This window comes from Cyanistes caeruleus, chromosome Z (genome assembly GCF_971803275.1).
Source record: "Cyanistes caeruleus chromosome Z, bCyaCae1.hap1.1, whole genome shotgun sequence".
NCBI lineage: Eukaryota > Metazoa > Chordata > Aves > Passeriformes > Paridae > Cyanistes > Cyanistes caeruleus.
Window position 1 is genome coordinate 16,010,675 of NC_141732.1, and position 15,453 is coordinate 16,026,127.

The following is a 15,453-nucleotide window of genomic DNA, read 5'->3' on the forward strand; positions in this document are numbered from 1 at the left end:
AATGTCAGAAAAAGTTATTTTTATATACCCTCACCATTAGGTGAATGTATTGGTGAGGACTGAATATGTTTTCAGAGCGTGGCAGTGCATACTGTTACCAGGATGAATTGTGTAAATATTTCTGTAACTCAGAGCAGAGGCAGGAGAAGTTAAAGAGAAATTTTACAGCTCTGTGTTTCTTGTTTCTGTGTTCCCCTTTTACTATGAGGACATGACAGATGTAAATGCTCTCCTTGAATGCTTGTGTGTAAATATATATGCTTTTCTTAAGTAATTCCATTTTTACTCTTAAGTTTAGCATCTGGCATACTAGGATATAATCTGAATTACTTCTCATGTGGAAGAGGGTCATAGTTAACTCTGCAAAAGGGATTACAGATTGATACTCGTTTTTAATAATCAAGGCTTGCTTAATATATCTGGGTTAAGGAGATAGGAGGACATCTCTCCTTTACCTTTTTTTTTTAATCCCTTAGTGTAGTGGTCTCCAAAATTGTTGGTTGCACACTCCTGTCAATATTTCAGCATGCTTTTCAATGTAGATATAGTTCTTTCATGAATTATATACATGTAGTAATACTTGTACTAGAATCTATCTTATATAACCTACGCAAGAAAAAGAAAATTTAAAAGTATGAGATAAGGATTTAATACCTGAAAATATTAGGTTTTTATTGGTAAAAGAACCCTTTTAGCACTTACTAAAAAAATACTAGGAATATTCTTGTTTAGTAATATCTTGGTTTAACATTTTGTGACACAGTGGTTTGAAGGTATGGTTTTTCATTAAGTTTATTTTACTGACTAGCACATCTAAAGAAGATACCTAGCAAAGATACATGGCTTCAGAGGGAAGAAGTGCATTGTTTACTGCACTTCCTGAGTCATAGTACTACTTTTTTCAAACCCATCAGCTAATTATGCAAAGGGTTTTCTTAAGTTTTGTTTAGTAAATTTCAAACTACCCTGTCAGTAATTTTGTCATATTAATGTGAAGGGATTGCAGTTTTCATGTGTTTAACAAATGGGTTCAAAACTCATTGAAATGTCTTGAAAGATTTTTTAAAAGGCTGGAAATTTTTATCTCCCATCTTTTAATGTGTTTTGATACAATAGCTTTTTTTAGGTGATGTGCACTGGTTTTAGTGATAGGATCACGTAATGACGGAAACCTTTCCAAACATCTGTTTTCAAAATCCTATCTCTATGGCATGAGTTTCTTTTGAAAACCAGCTGCTTTTCCACTGTTAGAATGCCACCTTCATTTGGAAGGGTTACATAAAGTCTGTTAATTTTTTCAAAAATATCTGCTAGGTAGCATACTACTGGTAACAAATTGTTTCCACAGAAATGGTCAGTATATTCAAAACACTCTTCTTCTTAAAACAAACAAACAACACCCCCAGAACTCACCCAAAACTAATATTCTTGGTCAACAACGCTTCTTAGCAGTTCAATCTCTTATGGTATAAATATTTTTTATGTTCATTTCCTAACTTGTTACAAAGTATTGTAAATATTTTATTATTTAGTGGACTTGTTTTCATAAAATTAGGAACATCAGTGGCTTCCTGCATTCTTCTGGCTCCAGATTCCTTGCTGCAATAGTTTGCCTACTGTTGATGGAGTGGATGAATTTATTTTGTTACACTTTACTAGTCACATTTACAGAGTTTTTTTCATTAAACCTTTTTTTTTTAATTAATTTTTTTTTTAATTAAAGAAGTAGTTTACTGTTGATAAAATTATTTCTCTAATGCTTTTGCTTTAGTGATTTAGGAAAAGTAATTTTTTGCGTACCTCACTATTGAAAGTCCCAAATTTGGGACATGTTAGGAGCATCTGTGCTTTGATCCAACTATAGAGCAAACTTCCTGAAATGGATGATTTATTCTAATACTAATTTGTTTCTTCAAATCTTCAGGAATGTTTTCTGTGTTTTCTTTCAACACGGTTTGCTGACAAAAAAATGTACTTCAGTTTGTCACTGTAGTTTTCCATGCATTATTTTAGCTATTTTTAAGCAACAAAAACTCAATTCTCTTACGGCATGTAGTTTTTTTCTTCTTGATCTTAAGTAGGATAGCCTTAGTGCAGGCTGCTAAATATTTATCATTAAATTAAGGAATATTTTTTAAAGTACAGGATTGACTATTGCATTTTTTTAAACATTGCTGGAAAAAATGAAGGTTTATCTTTGTGTTCTGGATGGTTAGTTTTTAGTTTTTGGATGTCTTGCTAATTTTGATGGTTTTGTGATACCACTGGCTAATATCTAAAGATAGGGTAAGAGTAATTGTTAACTTTGGTAAGTAATATTTTGAATAGTCTTGATAATTGAAATTTTCTTCAGTCCAGCTTCTTGTCAGATGTCACTAAATTGTCATTGTTACCCTGGAATATAGCCTATGAAGAGCTTGTACTGGAGTAGAAGTGTCAGCGTTGTAATTTTCTTTTCACATGCACTCACAGTACCTTCTGTCCATTGTTTCCTTACAGGACTCTTTAAAGTACTTCTCCATTCTGTAAGTGTCAGTTTAGTTAAAACTAAGTAATACTATCCATGAATCCACCTTATCAGGCAGAGACCAGGTGCAGTCTGTCTCACTGCACACAGAAGGAATGGATTGATCACAGCACTCACACCCATCTGGGTTGTGGGGCACATACTTCCCCCAGGGCCCTCAACTGCCTTATGTGACACTGGCCCATCAGACATACGGGCTGAGTGAGCTTACAAGTGTCAAACCACATATGAAATATTTGAATGTTTGTAGAGTTGAATTTGTGGTTTGGGGGTTTCTTTTATTTTTTTTTTTTTATTTTATGGGTTGCTCTGCTTTGGGTTTTTTTGTTTGACTTAGAAAAAAATAAGTTAAATACCAGTTTCAATATATTCTTTACATACCCCCACGAGCTGTCTTGCACACCTTCTGTGTGCTCCTCTTTAAAAACCATCATCTTCATGAGCCACTGTTGTCTCCTCAGGTGTGGTGAGGCTGGGAGAGGGGGAAGCTGTTTCTCTTTCAAAGAACACCTTAGAGCAGATACTGCAGCTAAAAGGCTGACTCCTTAGCGCATGATAAAGCCCTTAGGTAACTAATGGTATTCTTCCCGAGAGTTTGAAGTATGGATTGTCTTTATCTTTTAAGGAAGACTTAATTTAAGAGATAGTTTCACTGTTAAGTACCAAAGCAGGGTCACTCTGGCTTGCGGGGTGCTGTGAAGGAATGACTCATAGTTAAGTTTTGTTTAGGTCAGCACTACATGTGAAACAAAAATAAAAGTACAGATAATGCCCCAGTGATGTTACATCTGCAGAGGCAAAGTGCTAGAAATCGTTGGCCTCCGTGTGTTAAATTGAGACAATGCAGTAAACTGCTAATATCTATCTGAGTAGGAGTTGAAATGGAAAACTGCTGCTACATTGGGTTTTCAGTAAGACTTCATTTTCACTGCCCCATTTTTCCATTATGGACACTGCTTAAGAGACATGGCTAGAAAACGCCTCAGATAGATTTCATTTTTCCATTTGTTGTGGTGCGGGGAAAACCTAGTTCTTTATTCTCTTCTTTATGTAACTTTTCTCCCTTTGTCCCAAGTAAATCTTTGCATATTTTGGCATATTTCTTCAGTTTTAGAAAAAGTTACATAGGTTTATGTTTTTACTTACCTGCTGCTGCTTTCTTGCAGGTATTTTGTAGAAAACTAATTTACATTGGAAGTAGATCATTAGCTGGGTGTGATATTGGTCTAAAACTGCTCTCCATGAGATACGTCAAGAAACAAAAAAGCCCACTTGATAATAAACTATTCTTTCTGTCTGCCTTGTAGATACAAAGCTTTAGAACTAATTAAGGACTAATTCTTAGGCTGAAAAACTCTATTCCATTTCTGTTTGAATAGATAGCTAGTCCTGTTAAACAATAGAGGGGTGGTATTTTTTTTGTTTGATACAAAAATGTTTTCTTTAAACTGCTATGTTAAACCAAATATTATCATTGGAAGTGCTAGATTTTTTTTTTTTTTAGTACAGGAAAAGCAAAGGAACAGTATGCATCTGGGAGTGTGTAATATTTTTATCTTTGCATAAACTTGTTCTTTTGGATCTTTGTCTTATAAGGTAGAAAGAAAAATATTAATACTCTCTCTAACATTGAAAATACTTTACACACTGCAAACTGAGCCCTAAGCCTGTAGTTCTTACTATAGGTGTGTTTTTTGCCTTATGTGCCCCATCACTGTTACTGTTGGTTCAAATTCTTCATACTGCTATGGAGGAAAGTAAGTCCTTTGATGTATGGACCGTTGCAGCTATTAGGGATTTGTAGGTGTTATATCTCATGTAGACATTGCTTCTCTATACTGTCTTAAAGATCTGCAATTTGTCTTTATTCAGAGCTTATTTATTTATTGCAAAGGAGGAGCTACCTCCTTTGCAAACAAGAGCTTTAGGTTTCTGACTTAGAGTGCTGTCTTTGTGCCTCCAAATTTCAGGTTGAAACAGTGTATGAAAGTACATGGTAAAAGGAACATTGCTATGATAGCCCTTAGAGCCTGTTAGTTACTTGTGCTGTGGAAAGTCAACAGGGAAGATTTTTGCTATTGAGTAGAAATGAAGACTTATTTTTTATTCTTACCTAATTTTTTTAATATGCACTGTAGTTCCATGAAGATATCTGGGAGCATGTGGTACAGAGGCAGAACTTGCAGTTCGCACAAGTTTCACACAACTGAATTAATTTGGATGATTATAGTTGAAGTAAGCTCATCACAATAGCCTTGTGTGTTTGAACTTCTGTAGAGCTTTTTGTAAGCTTATTTCAAACATTTTATGCATTTATGTAAACTGACATAGCTTATTAAACTTCCATAAGTGTTCCAGCAAGTCGTTGTCGTTACCTTAGTTGTAAAATGACTTCAGGCTGCTCAGTTTGTCTTTTCCCCTTGTTCTGATTCAACACTGTGGGATAAGAAAGCTTAGTAAGATATTATTGATGCTGTAGTCTTTGAATTTCATATGACAGTTTTTTCCTGTTCTGTGTACCATATGTTAATCCCTGGTAGGGACCCTATGTTGTTCTTCATGCATAATATCATTAGGGTAACTCTAAATCAGTTGTGGTGAACTTTATTATTTGTTTTTTCTTCTTGTAATTGCGCTAATTTCTCTCCCCATTCCTTTAACTCCTGAGTGCAAGTTTGTTTCGTAGTCTTGCATTTATCAGTAATGTGGTTGAATTAAGATTTTTACTTTGTCAGGTGTTACTTTGAGTTGTGATGCAGTTGTATAAGGCTGCTCTTCTCCAAATCAGGCCAATTTATTTTGAGAAGCAGGGATTATGGAATAGCACTTACTTTGCTGGTCCTTCTCATGGGAATTCATTACCAGATTCAGAGCTTTGATGAGAGCTAGCTGGCAAGATAAGGTACCTGTGTTTTTTCTTTGAATACTGTATGATCTGCATCAATATCCACATATTGACATGTTGGTATTGTTTAAGAGAGACCTTAGATGATAACTAGCTGATCTCTTAGTAAATAATAAGATTTGGCATTAGCTGTTTTTTTGCATCCAACTCTACAGCAAATAGCGTTATCCACTAGAGTTTTATTTTCCCTATTTCAGTCTCTTTGGTTTTGAACTTACACTCAATTCCTGTGAAAAACATCAAACAACTTAAAACTTCCCGTCAATTGTTTATCCCTGGAGATGTTCAAAAGGCATTTAGTCTGGTGCTAGGTTATGTGGTTTAGGAGTTACAGTGATAGTGCTGAGTTCACTGGATGATCTTGATGGTCTCTTCCAATCTTGATGATTCTGTAATTCTATCTAATCAGTGTAATTCTTGCTTACTTATCTAAGTAAACTATTTTCTTTTTTCATCTTTTATCTCTCCACCATTCTATTCTGTACCTGGTTTAGATGTTTCCTATAATGTTAGCAAGTTGGCCAAGATGTCTTATTCCAGTATTGGTTTCCCCATGCTACCTTAGAAAACAGGCACTTGGTTTTGGTTGCTTCTGTCTCTGTGTGCAATTGAACCTATGGTTAGCACTGTGAAGTTAATGCTGGTTAGTATGTGTGAAAAATTGTACTGCTGTATGGAAAGCTAACTTAATTACCATCCATATGGCTTAGTGTTTTGCATAAATTTTTGATTTGGTAATCCACATTATTACTGTCCTCTTTGAGCAAGCCTTGTCCTGTATGAAAGTACTTGATTCCTTTACCCTCCTTCAGCGTTCTGTAGCATTTACATATTTTTGGTAACTTTTTATGAATGGAACTTCAACTGGTATTTACTTGTGTCTCTCCATGCTGAGTTTTCCTCTATATATCTTCATTTACAGTAAGTACTGCCTTCTGTAGTCCCCCTGACATGTACTTAAGGCATTTTGCTTTGCTGAGAAATATGGTTGTTTTATAAAGGTGTGATTCACCCAGTATTTAGAGTAAGGTAATATTTGTGTGCAAAAACTCTATTACAATGAAAATCTCTTACAAAGCCAATCATTAACTGTGTGCCATTAATTTCTGGTGTGATTTAACCTCCGGTCATATATTGTAGTGTCATATTCTGTAACCTGCTTTTTTGGCAAGTGAGGTTAGTGTTACAGCACCATGCCTGAAGTAAGACTTTGATGAAAGAAGTTTGAAATTTCAGAGCAGCCTTGTTGTTTCCGAGCTTTCCTCTCAGCAAGTGCGAGGAACCCAGTAGCAACATGTTTCTCCACATCTTTTCCCTTCAGAGCAAGGAAGCTTCACTGTGTTCACTTTGCCCCTCTTTATTTCATGGTTGCTCGTTGCAGATGGCTGATAGAGGTGCACTCTGCAGGGGTCTGTTAATGAATAGCTTAATTTCTTTGTTGGCGCAGTTTCGTTGGTGGCAGCAAAAGCAGAGGAGTCATTTTGCTTTGTTTTGCAGTTTTGAAATAGTTAAGTATGTTCTGGGGCAGATGATCAGTCTCCCCTCTCCCCCACCTCACCTCCAGCTGACTGTCAGCCAGATTAATTGTGCTGGCAGAGATTGGCTAGGCTTTGATAAAGTTTTGGGTTTAATATTTTCAGTTCAGGCTTCATGTTTGCTCTGATTCTTAAGCATTTGTGTCAGTGTGTACATAATTCAAAATTATTTTGCTCTGTGGTGTCTCTTTCTCAAGATATCTTTGAAATGCAGTATTAATCAAGTGAGGAATTTTACTAAAGTTTCAAACTCGTCTACTCTGTGAAGTTGTTCTAGAAAAAACAATGCTGTGAAGTTTTTGAATGGTCATAAAATAAGTATATTTAATTACTGTGTGTTCTAACTAAGTTAAATCTGGTATAAAATGAATATACAGATGACATAATTTAGACAGGTCAAGTGTGTGCCAGGGAAAGTGCTTTGGCACAAGTCATACCACCTCTGACAAGTTCAGAGTTGTCTGTGTGGTAAAATTTTGTGCTGCTCTTTCAAGAGAAGAGCACAGTCTGTGTAGCTTTTTGTTTTGTTTTAAGGACTACCACTGATTTATGAAGATTGAAAACAATATTTGACAGGCCTTTGTGAGATAGACTAAACCGCTAGCTAATATGGCATTTGAGCAGTAAGCAGGTATTTTGAAGGGAGTGAAACTCTAAAGTTTGTGTGGCTACAAAGCATTTCTACCACTTTTAATTCCTGTGTGTGACACTGCCATATTAATTTGAATGGTTTTGCTTTATCTTTATTTTGGCTTCACATAGAGTATCTAATTACACTTTGAGTTCTTATTCCGTGTTTATTTTTAGCTTTATTCACTCAACTTTTTCAGTCAACTGCCTCCGTTTGTGTACTACCCACTTGTTTGGTCTAACTTAACAGTTGAGTTATTGGAAAAGCTAAGGTGACTTTTTTTTTTTTCCTTTTAATCCTGTTACTTTGGCAGCTGGGTAATATCCTCCTAACTTGTCATTGCAGCCGATCAGATGATGATTCTGGGTCAGCATCAGCTTCTGGATCTGGTTCAAGCTCTGGAAGTAGTAGTGATGGAAGCAGCAGCCAGTCAGGCAGCAGTGACTCTGACTCTGGTTCAGAGTCAGTCACTCAATCAGAATCAGAGTCTGACACATCTAGAGAGAAAAAACAAATTCAGTCTAAACCACCAAAAGTTGATGGATCTGAGGTAAGCAGATAAATTAATCCTTTGATGAGGGGTCGCAAGGAAATACTAGAAAAATATTTTGAAATTATTTTAAAGTGCAGTGTTCATTTTAAAAATAAAATGAAGTAATGAAGTGTTCTTAATTAGATTTTTACTTGAATGGGTTAGTGAAAGCATGTACTTTGCTGCCTTGAACATTGGGCATGTTTCTCATGTAATTAAATTTGTGCTTTGAAAATTCTCACATTTGTAAGTACTTTGAGTTAAAAGCCTACCTAAATTTCATCATACAGAAGCATGCACTATGGAAGAGAAAAATACACGTTATTTCTGAATTCTGTTTTTACATTGTTTCTCTAATGCTTAGTTTCATTTTATCAATAAAGAGTTTATAAAAAATTCAAGTTTACAAATAGTTAGCTTTCTTTATCAATAAATCAGCTAAATCCAGGAAAAAGTGGTGTTGAATAATCTCTTCAATCCAGTGGGTCAGAATTACCTACACTCTCTCATGTTTATGGACTGGTATACCATATTTATGAAGAATGTTATAGATCAGTTACACCAAGAACTGAAGAATGTTTAGGATTCTCTGTTAAATTTCTTTTCCCATGTACTTAAGTATTAATGTATGAAACAAAATCATAGCAGTTAAGCAATCTGCAAGAATTTATCTGTGTGGATTTAAAAATGTATACTTTATAAAATTTTGCTTTAACAGTTACCTACACAACTATATTAAACATGTTGCAGTAATTATCCTGGTGATTAGCATATAACATTCTTTTTTGTAGAAATCTTACAACTTTAAAAAGCTGTTTGATATTGTTAGTTAATGCAGTGTTCTGTAGTGAATTATTTTAATTGATAAGATGCTTGGGAAAGTAGTAAAGTGGAGACTTTCAGTATGTTTAACTGACTCTTGCATCTCTATTCCTGTTTAGTTTTGGAAGTCTAGTCCAAGTATACTTGCTGTGCAAAGATCAGCAGTGCTCAAGAAGCAGCAACAACAACAAAAGGCAGCCTCATCAGACAGTGTCTCAGAAGAGGTGATTAATATAATTTTTAAAATGTACACATGCCTGTCTCATTGTCTCACACATTGCAATAAAATTACATAGATCAAACTTATGTTCTCTGAGTGTACGTAGAAGCCTGGGATGAGTCTATAAAATTAGCGTTCAAATGACTGACATTTTTATACAGAAAAGTAAAGGTGTCTCTGGTTACTTGTTTTCAAGTGAGTTGTCCCAAAATTGTAACAGTCTTCTGTGGTAGTTTTATGTAGCTGTTCTGTGTTGTGTGGACAAAATTTTCAAACCACACAGTACTGACTTACATTGTACTACTGGCTTTTTGAGTTTTGAATAGACAAACAAAAATACTAAACTTTTTTTTCAGTATGGTATTGTAAAAGGTGTCTGCTGTAGTTTTCAGAAATTCCATATGAAGTAGAAAACTAATTTTTACAAGTCTTGTAATAGTTACTACAAAAGAATTCTTAATGTTTTAAGAATGAGGCCTGTGTTCCAGGTACTTCAAAACCTAAATAATGGGCTAAAGAAATGCTGACTTTTTGCAGTAGGAACATCTTTTAAGAACACTGATTGGAACTATGAAATACGATTTATTTGTAAAGCAGTCTTTTTGTCCTGTATTACAAAGACTTTGCCATGTAGTGACACTCATTTGGTTGGATTCCTATTTTCGTCTGATTTAACAGCTCATCTTTCGAACAGAAGACTTAATCACATGTCATTAAAACATTAATTTACAGCTGTTAAGTACTCTCTTCCAGAAAGATACTTCTCAGGATAAAAGTTATTCTAAACTAAGTTTAAGATAATGAGATTGGCATTAAGAAAATCTAACTTTAAGAGTGTCCTTGTTTTTTCTTCTGTTGTGGAGAGAGAAGGGACATTCTCTTCTCAAAATTTTTTACAGTGGTGTTTTAATGTGAAAAAATATGGAAGGTGAAAAAGCTCTTGAGGGTAGGAGATCTCATTAAGATTTTTACAGACACATCATCTTGATGAATGTGGAGCAACTTACACCATGAGTGTTTTTATATAGGTACAACATTAATTTTTTAAGTTGGTGATTTTATGTCGTGTTCTCCAGAGTGGTATTGGCACAGTGTACTCATAGATGGATAAATACAAAATCTGTAGCAGTATTCTAACAGCTAAACTGCAAGGCATGAAGACGGTAAAATACAAATAATATGCCTCCAATTTGAAAGTAGAAATGGATGTATTTTTTCAAAATCTATTAGTTAGAAGTACTTAATTCTTTTTGTAATAATGAATTTGCTTTGGTTTATTTCCTTCCCCTGCAGGACTCCTCAAGTAGTGAAGATTCAGCAGATGACTCATCCAGTGAAACCAAGAAGAAAAAACATAAAGAGTAAGATATTTTTCTAAGTAATAGCACACATTTTTTATCATAGAGACAGATGCTTGTAACTTAGGCTTGATTTCCTCACTCCTGAAATGCTTAAATTCTCTTTTACATTTGTCTTTATCTTTCATTTCCAGTTTTGTAATTTTTAAACAAATTCTCAAATTAACGTCTCTGTTACACTAGTTTCTCAGCAAAAGTGTCTGTAATATTGTTTGAAAACATTCATCAGTGCTTTTGTTTTTAAAATACTTTACTGCAGTTCACTTTTGAATTGGAGGCCCTCTATAAAAATTCCTGTGGAGTTGGGAAACAACTCTCAAAGCAAATTCAGGTTAGAATCCCTTAGTTGAGGCCACTTGAAGCATCTCTTTTCTATTTTTTTGGGGTTCCTTTTGTTTCCTTTTTTCCTTTCCTTGGACATGCTTAGAAGTTATTATAGTTTTGATATTAAAAGCTTTATTAAATTGTTAATTAATCTATTAAAATTGAATTTTCCTGTAGAAATTCAGAGTTAGGATCAAGATCCTGTGCATCATCTTTCGTGTCACAAAGTAAAAAATCTCAGTTAAGCAGAAACTAGGGAATCCTGTTTCTGAGGGAATACTCAGTCACAATTGTCTTACTTGCAGTACCTTGCCTGGCTATGAAGCACTGATGTGAGAGTTGAGTGGGAGCTTTTGGGAGCCAGTGCCACTCACCAGTTGCTGCAGTTCAGGTTTTTCTGCAGATTTCTCAATTCTGCCTCCGTTATTTTTTGATTCTTGTGTCTAGTTGCTGATTCTTCCCATGGGCCACAGTGACCCATACTCACTGTGACTCATAGTAGGCATTAGACAGTATGGGACTCAACAGAATACAGTGTGATAGGACTTTGATTGGAGCATGTCTAACTTCTGATGAATATGTGTCTGTCCAAGTAGACTCGTTAAGTGCTTTGATTTCTTAATGTCAGGTTATCTCATTTCTTCATGCTGAAATTTATATAGAAATCCAGATTTTTGTTGTTATTTTAGATTTTAAATCTACGTCTTGAGAGCAGAAAACTTAGTCCAAATCCCTCTGATTCCATTAGGCAGTTTTTTACTTACCTGGTGTTCACCAGGGATAATTTTCTGTCTCATCAACTGAAATACTGTAACAAGATTTTTATTTCTGTGGAGAGTCTTGAAATTACAGCAGATCTGTCATGGATGAGTAACTGTTCTAAAAAAATGCAACAACATGAAATTACTGTCTTGTCTTTCATCGTGTATAGTGAAGACTGGCAAATGTCAGGATCGGGGTCAGTATCGGGAACTGGTTCAGATTCTGAATCGGAGGAAGACAGGGAGAAAAGCAGCTGTGAAGAAAGTGAATCTGACTATGAGCCAAAAAACAAGGTCAGAAGCCGGAAACCTCCAACCAGGTAAGAAGTTAGGCATTTGAATGCTCTGAGACAGTTTCTAAAAAGCAGTTGAGTATTTACTACTTGTACACATGTGGCTGAAAATAGTAATACTGAGGAAAAAAAAGTAATTTTTTTTAAAATAACATGATAATGTTAAATAAACAAATAAATAAATAACATGCTTTCTAGTGAATACCTTTTCCTGTTTGCTTTAAATGAAAGCAGAGTAATTGAACATTCATTAAATACATTTATTCAGAAAACAATGCAGATGATTTATTATTGTCCCTTTTGACACATCATTGTTCTGTCATACATTATTGTCTTCAAGAATTAAGCCAAAAAGTGGGAAAAAGAGTGCTGGACCAAAAAAGAGGCAACTTGATTCATCAGAGGATGATGATGAGGAGGAGGATGATGATGATTATGATAAGAGGGGATCTCGTCGCCAGGCAACAGTCAACATTAGTTACAAAGAAGCTGAAGAAACCAAGACAGATTCTGATGATTTGCTAGAAGTTTGTGGAGAAGATGTTCCACAACCCGAAGAAGATGAATTTGAAACTATAGAGAAATTTATGGATAGTCGAATTGGCCGTAAAGGAGGTATTTTTTAAAGTGTTTTGAACATCCTTGTTAAGCTCATGGTGCAGCTTCAATGCATATTCTCAGCTATAGGTTAAGGAGCAATAGTTTTAAGGTTATGAAGAAGTTATACTGTTTCAGCTTTCATATTCATAAGAATGCTCCTATTCCTATCCAAGTGTAGCAGAATAAAATACAGAAAAATTGTATACCTAAGTAGAAAATAAAAGTCAGGTGGAGATAGCTCTGTATTGCATAAATGCATACCATATTGTTATTATACTGTTCATACACTTCAGTGGTACTTGGTCAGTACAAATTATGTACAATGCAGTGGAGGAAATAGGCTAAATTGGAGAGCTAACTAGTTGTCTGAGCATTGAAAGACAGTGTTGGCAAGGCTGCGCCACTGAAATTGTGATTTCAGTTACTGCAGTACAAATAAAGAACCATGTGTGGAATGGCTACAAAAATGCATCTAAAATTGTGTCTAGATGCTCTAGAATATCTAGAATTCTGCTTTGCATTTGAGTCTGCAAGTAAAAATAATAGACTCATGGAATGGTTGTGGTTGGAAAGGACCTTAAAGATTAACTAATTCCAACTCCTCTGCCATTGGCAGGTACACGTTCCACTACACCACTTTGGTCAAAGACCCATCCAACCTGGCCTTGAGCACTTAAGTTCCAGGTGTGGCGAATCCACAGCTTTTCTGGGTGTAACTGGGCAACCAGTTATGGTGTCTCACCCCACTCCTAGGAAAAATTCTTGTTAATACCTAATCTAAACCTACTCTACTTCAGTTTAAGGTCATTGCCCCTTGTCCTACTACTACATGCCCTTGACTAAAGTCCTTCTCCAGCCTTCTAATAGCCTCCTTTAGGTACTAGAAGGTGCAGTAAGGTCTCTCCAGAGGCTTCTCTTCTCCTGGCATAACAGCCCCAACTCTTAGCCTGTTTTTGTACCGTATGTGTTCCAACCCTCTTGGTGGCCTCCTCTGGATGTACTCCAGCATGTCCGTATCCTTCTTATGGTGGGGGCCCCAGAGCCTGGGGTCTTCTTTTTTTCCCTTTTTCAAAAATGAGGTTTATATTTCTCCTTTCCAGTTAGTATGAACTTCCCTGGACCACCATGGCCTCAAAAATTACAGTAGTGGCTTAGCTATTTCCTCTGCCAGTTCCCTCAGGACCAGTAGATGTATCTGGTTAGGTTCCATCGACTTGTGCAGTTTCAGTTTCCTTGACTGGTCTCAAATCTGATCTTTTCCTGGAGTGGATGATTCTTTGTTCTCCCATTCCCTCCCTGCCTTTGCTTTCTCTGGTGTGGCTGAGTCACTTGCTGTTGAAGCCTGTTCCTTGTCCCAAGTACCCAGTTCTTCCATACTAGTTATAAAAACAGCTAGTTATAAAAGCAAACACGTGAAACACCACCCCCCCCCCCCCCCCCAAATGCTGAGCCCCTTGTGCTTCAGGGCTACCTTTCTCCATTAATTATACCTAGTGTCTAAAGTTACTGACCTCTCTCAGAATTTGTACTATTCTTTCTTTCAAATTCCCTCTCCTGTGGTATCCCATATCCTGCTCCAGTGTATGGTGTTACTGCTGTGGTCAAAGCCTGAGGAGCTAAGCTTCTTTCGTTCTTCGTGCCCAGATGATGTTGCTGCTTTTTGGCATTGCCTCTCTGTGACTTTATCTGTTCCAGCAGCTTGCTGGTCTCATTTCCTTATCAACACCATTGAGATTAGCTCACTTGGTTAGAGCTGGGTGCTAATAACACCAGGGTAATGGGTTTGATCTCCATACAGGCTTAAGTGTTGGACTCCATGATGCTTGTGAGTCCCTCCCAGCTCAGACTATTCTGTGATTCTGTAAGCTGTCCTCACCAAAATAAGCTCATTTCCTGCTGCTAGTGTGCTGCAGTTACAATAAAGTGTGTACTTAATCTGCACTTTATAATTTTTACCTTGTAAGATAACAGAGGCAGGACAACAAACAAACAGAAGATGACAAGCAACGTTAGTGTGGAGCATTCCCTAGTGACTGCTTTAAAAACCAGGAAAACAAATAAAAAATCTCATGAGAAAAGATAGGATATTGCAGGTTAGGTGTAGAAGTTTTGGTTGCTTTTTTGATTCTCTTATCTTCTTGTGTATGTGTTAATACATCATAATCTTTCAAATAATACTAATGCCATGAGTGCAGTAGACACTGGTCAAGTATATGCTCATCAAATTACCACCAGTTACTTTACTACATTTCTAGCTGGTTAACTTACAATAATGCACACTTACTCAAGGCGTATGATGTCGTTTCTTTCTCAGCCACAGGTGCTGCAACCACAATATATGCAGTTGAGGCAGATGGTGACCCAAATGCCGGGTTTGAAAAATCAAAGGAGCCGGCAGAAGTACAGTATCTTATTAAATGGAAAGGTTGGTCACACATCCATAACACTTGGGAGACGGAGGAAACACTGAAGCAACAAAATGTTAAAGGAATGAAGAAGCTTGACAATTACAAGAAAAAGGATCAGGAAACAAAACGATGGTGAATCTTTTTATTTTTATGATAATTATTTTGAAACACTGTAGGTGTTCTGTTGTGTTTCTGAGACCTGTTGCCTGTTTTGGGAACATAACTTCAAATGTCTGTGCAGTGGGAAGAAAAAAACTTTGAAAGACAAAGCCCCTTTTAACATGTTCCAGTAACATAATCCTCTGAATCTGTTTTTTGGGGGGTGAGTGTGTGTGTATGTGTCTATGTGGTATAAATGGAGTTTTAACAAGATGGGTAGTGTTGAAAAATGAGTAATAAATTTTAGCTTTTTGTAATTTTTGCATTATACTTTGATTGGAATTCTTCAGGAATTGCTGTAAGGATCAATGTTTTCTTGGTGCATTAGCCATTTCAGGTTACTTTGAAAAATTCAGCTTTCTTTGCTGAAACCTGAGG

At 36.0% G+C, this 15,453-nt stretch overlaps 1 protein-coding gene across 3 annotated transcripts in view; it reads left to right on the plus strand.

Annotated features, from left to right (window-relative positions):
- CHD1 (chromodomain helicase DNA binding protein 1) overlaps positions 1-15,453 on the plus strand; it is a 365,725-nt gene that overhangs the window by 321,996 nt on the left and 28,276 nt on the right. For all 3 annotated transcript variants that reach the window (XM_086868713.1, XM_086868712.1, XM_086868714.1), the window contains 6 exons: positions 7,944-8,148; positions 9,072-9,176; positions 10,466-10,533; positions 11,786-11,935; positions 12,249-12,523; positions 14,823-15,048. In XM_086868713.1, the coding sequence (XP_086724839.1) occupies positions 7,944-8,148; positions 9,072-9,176; positions 10,466-10,533; positions 11,786-11,935; positions 12,249-12,523; positions 14,823-15,048 (1,029 nt within the window). The remainder of the gene's footprint in view (positions 1-7,943; positions 8,149-9,071; positions 9,177-10,465; positions 10,534-11,785; positions 11,936-12,248; positions 12,524-14,822; positions 15,049-15,453) is intronic.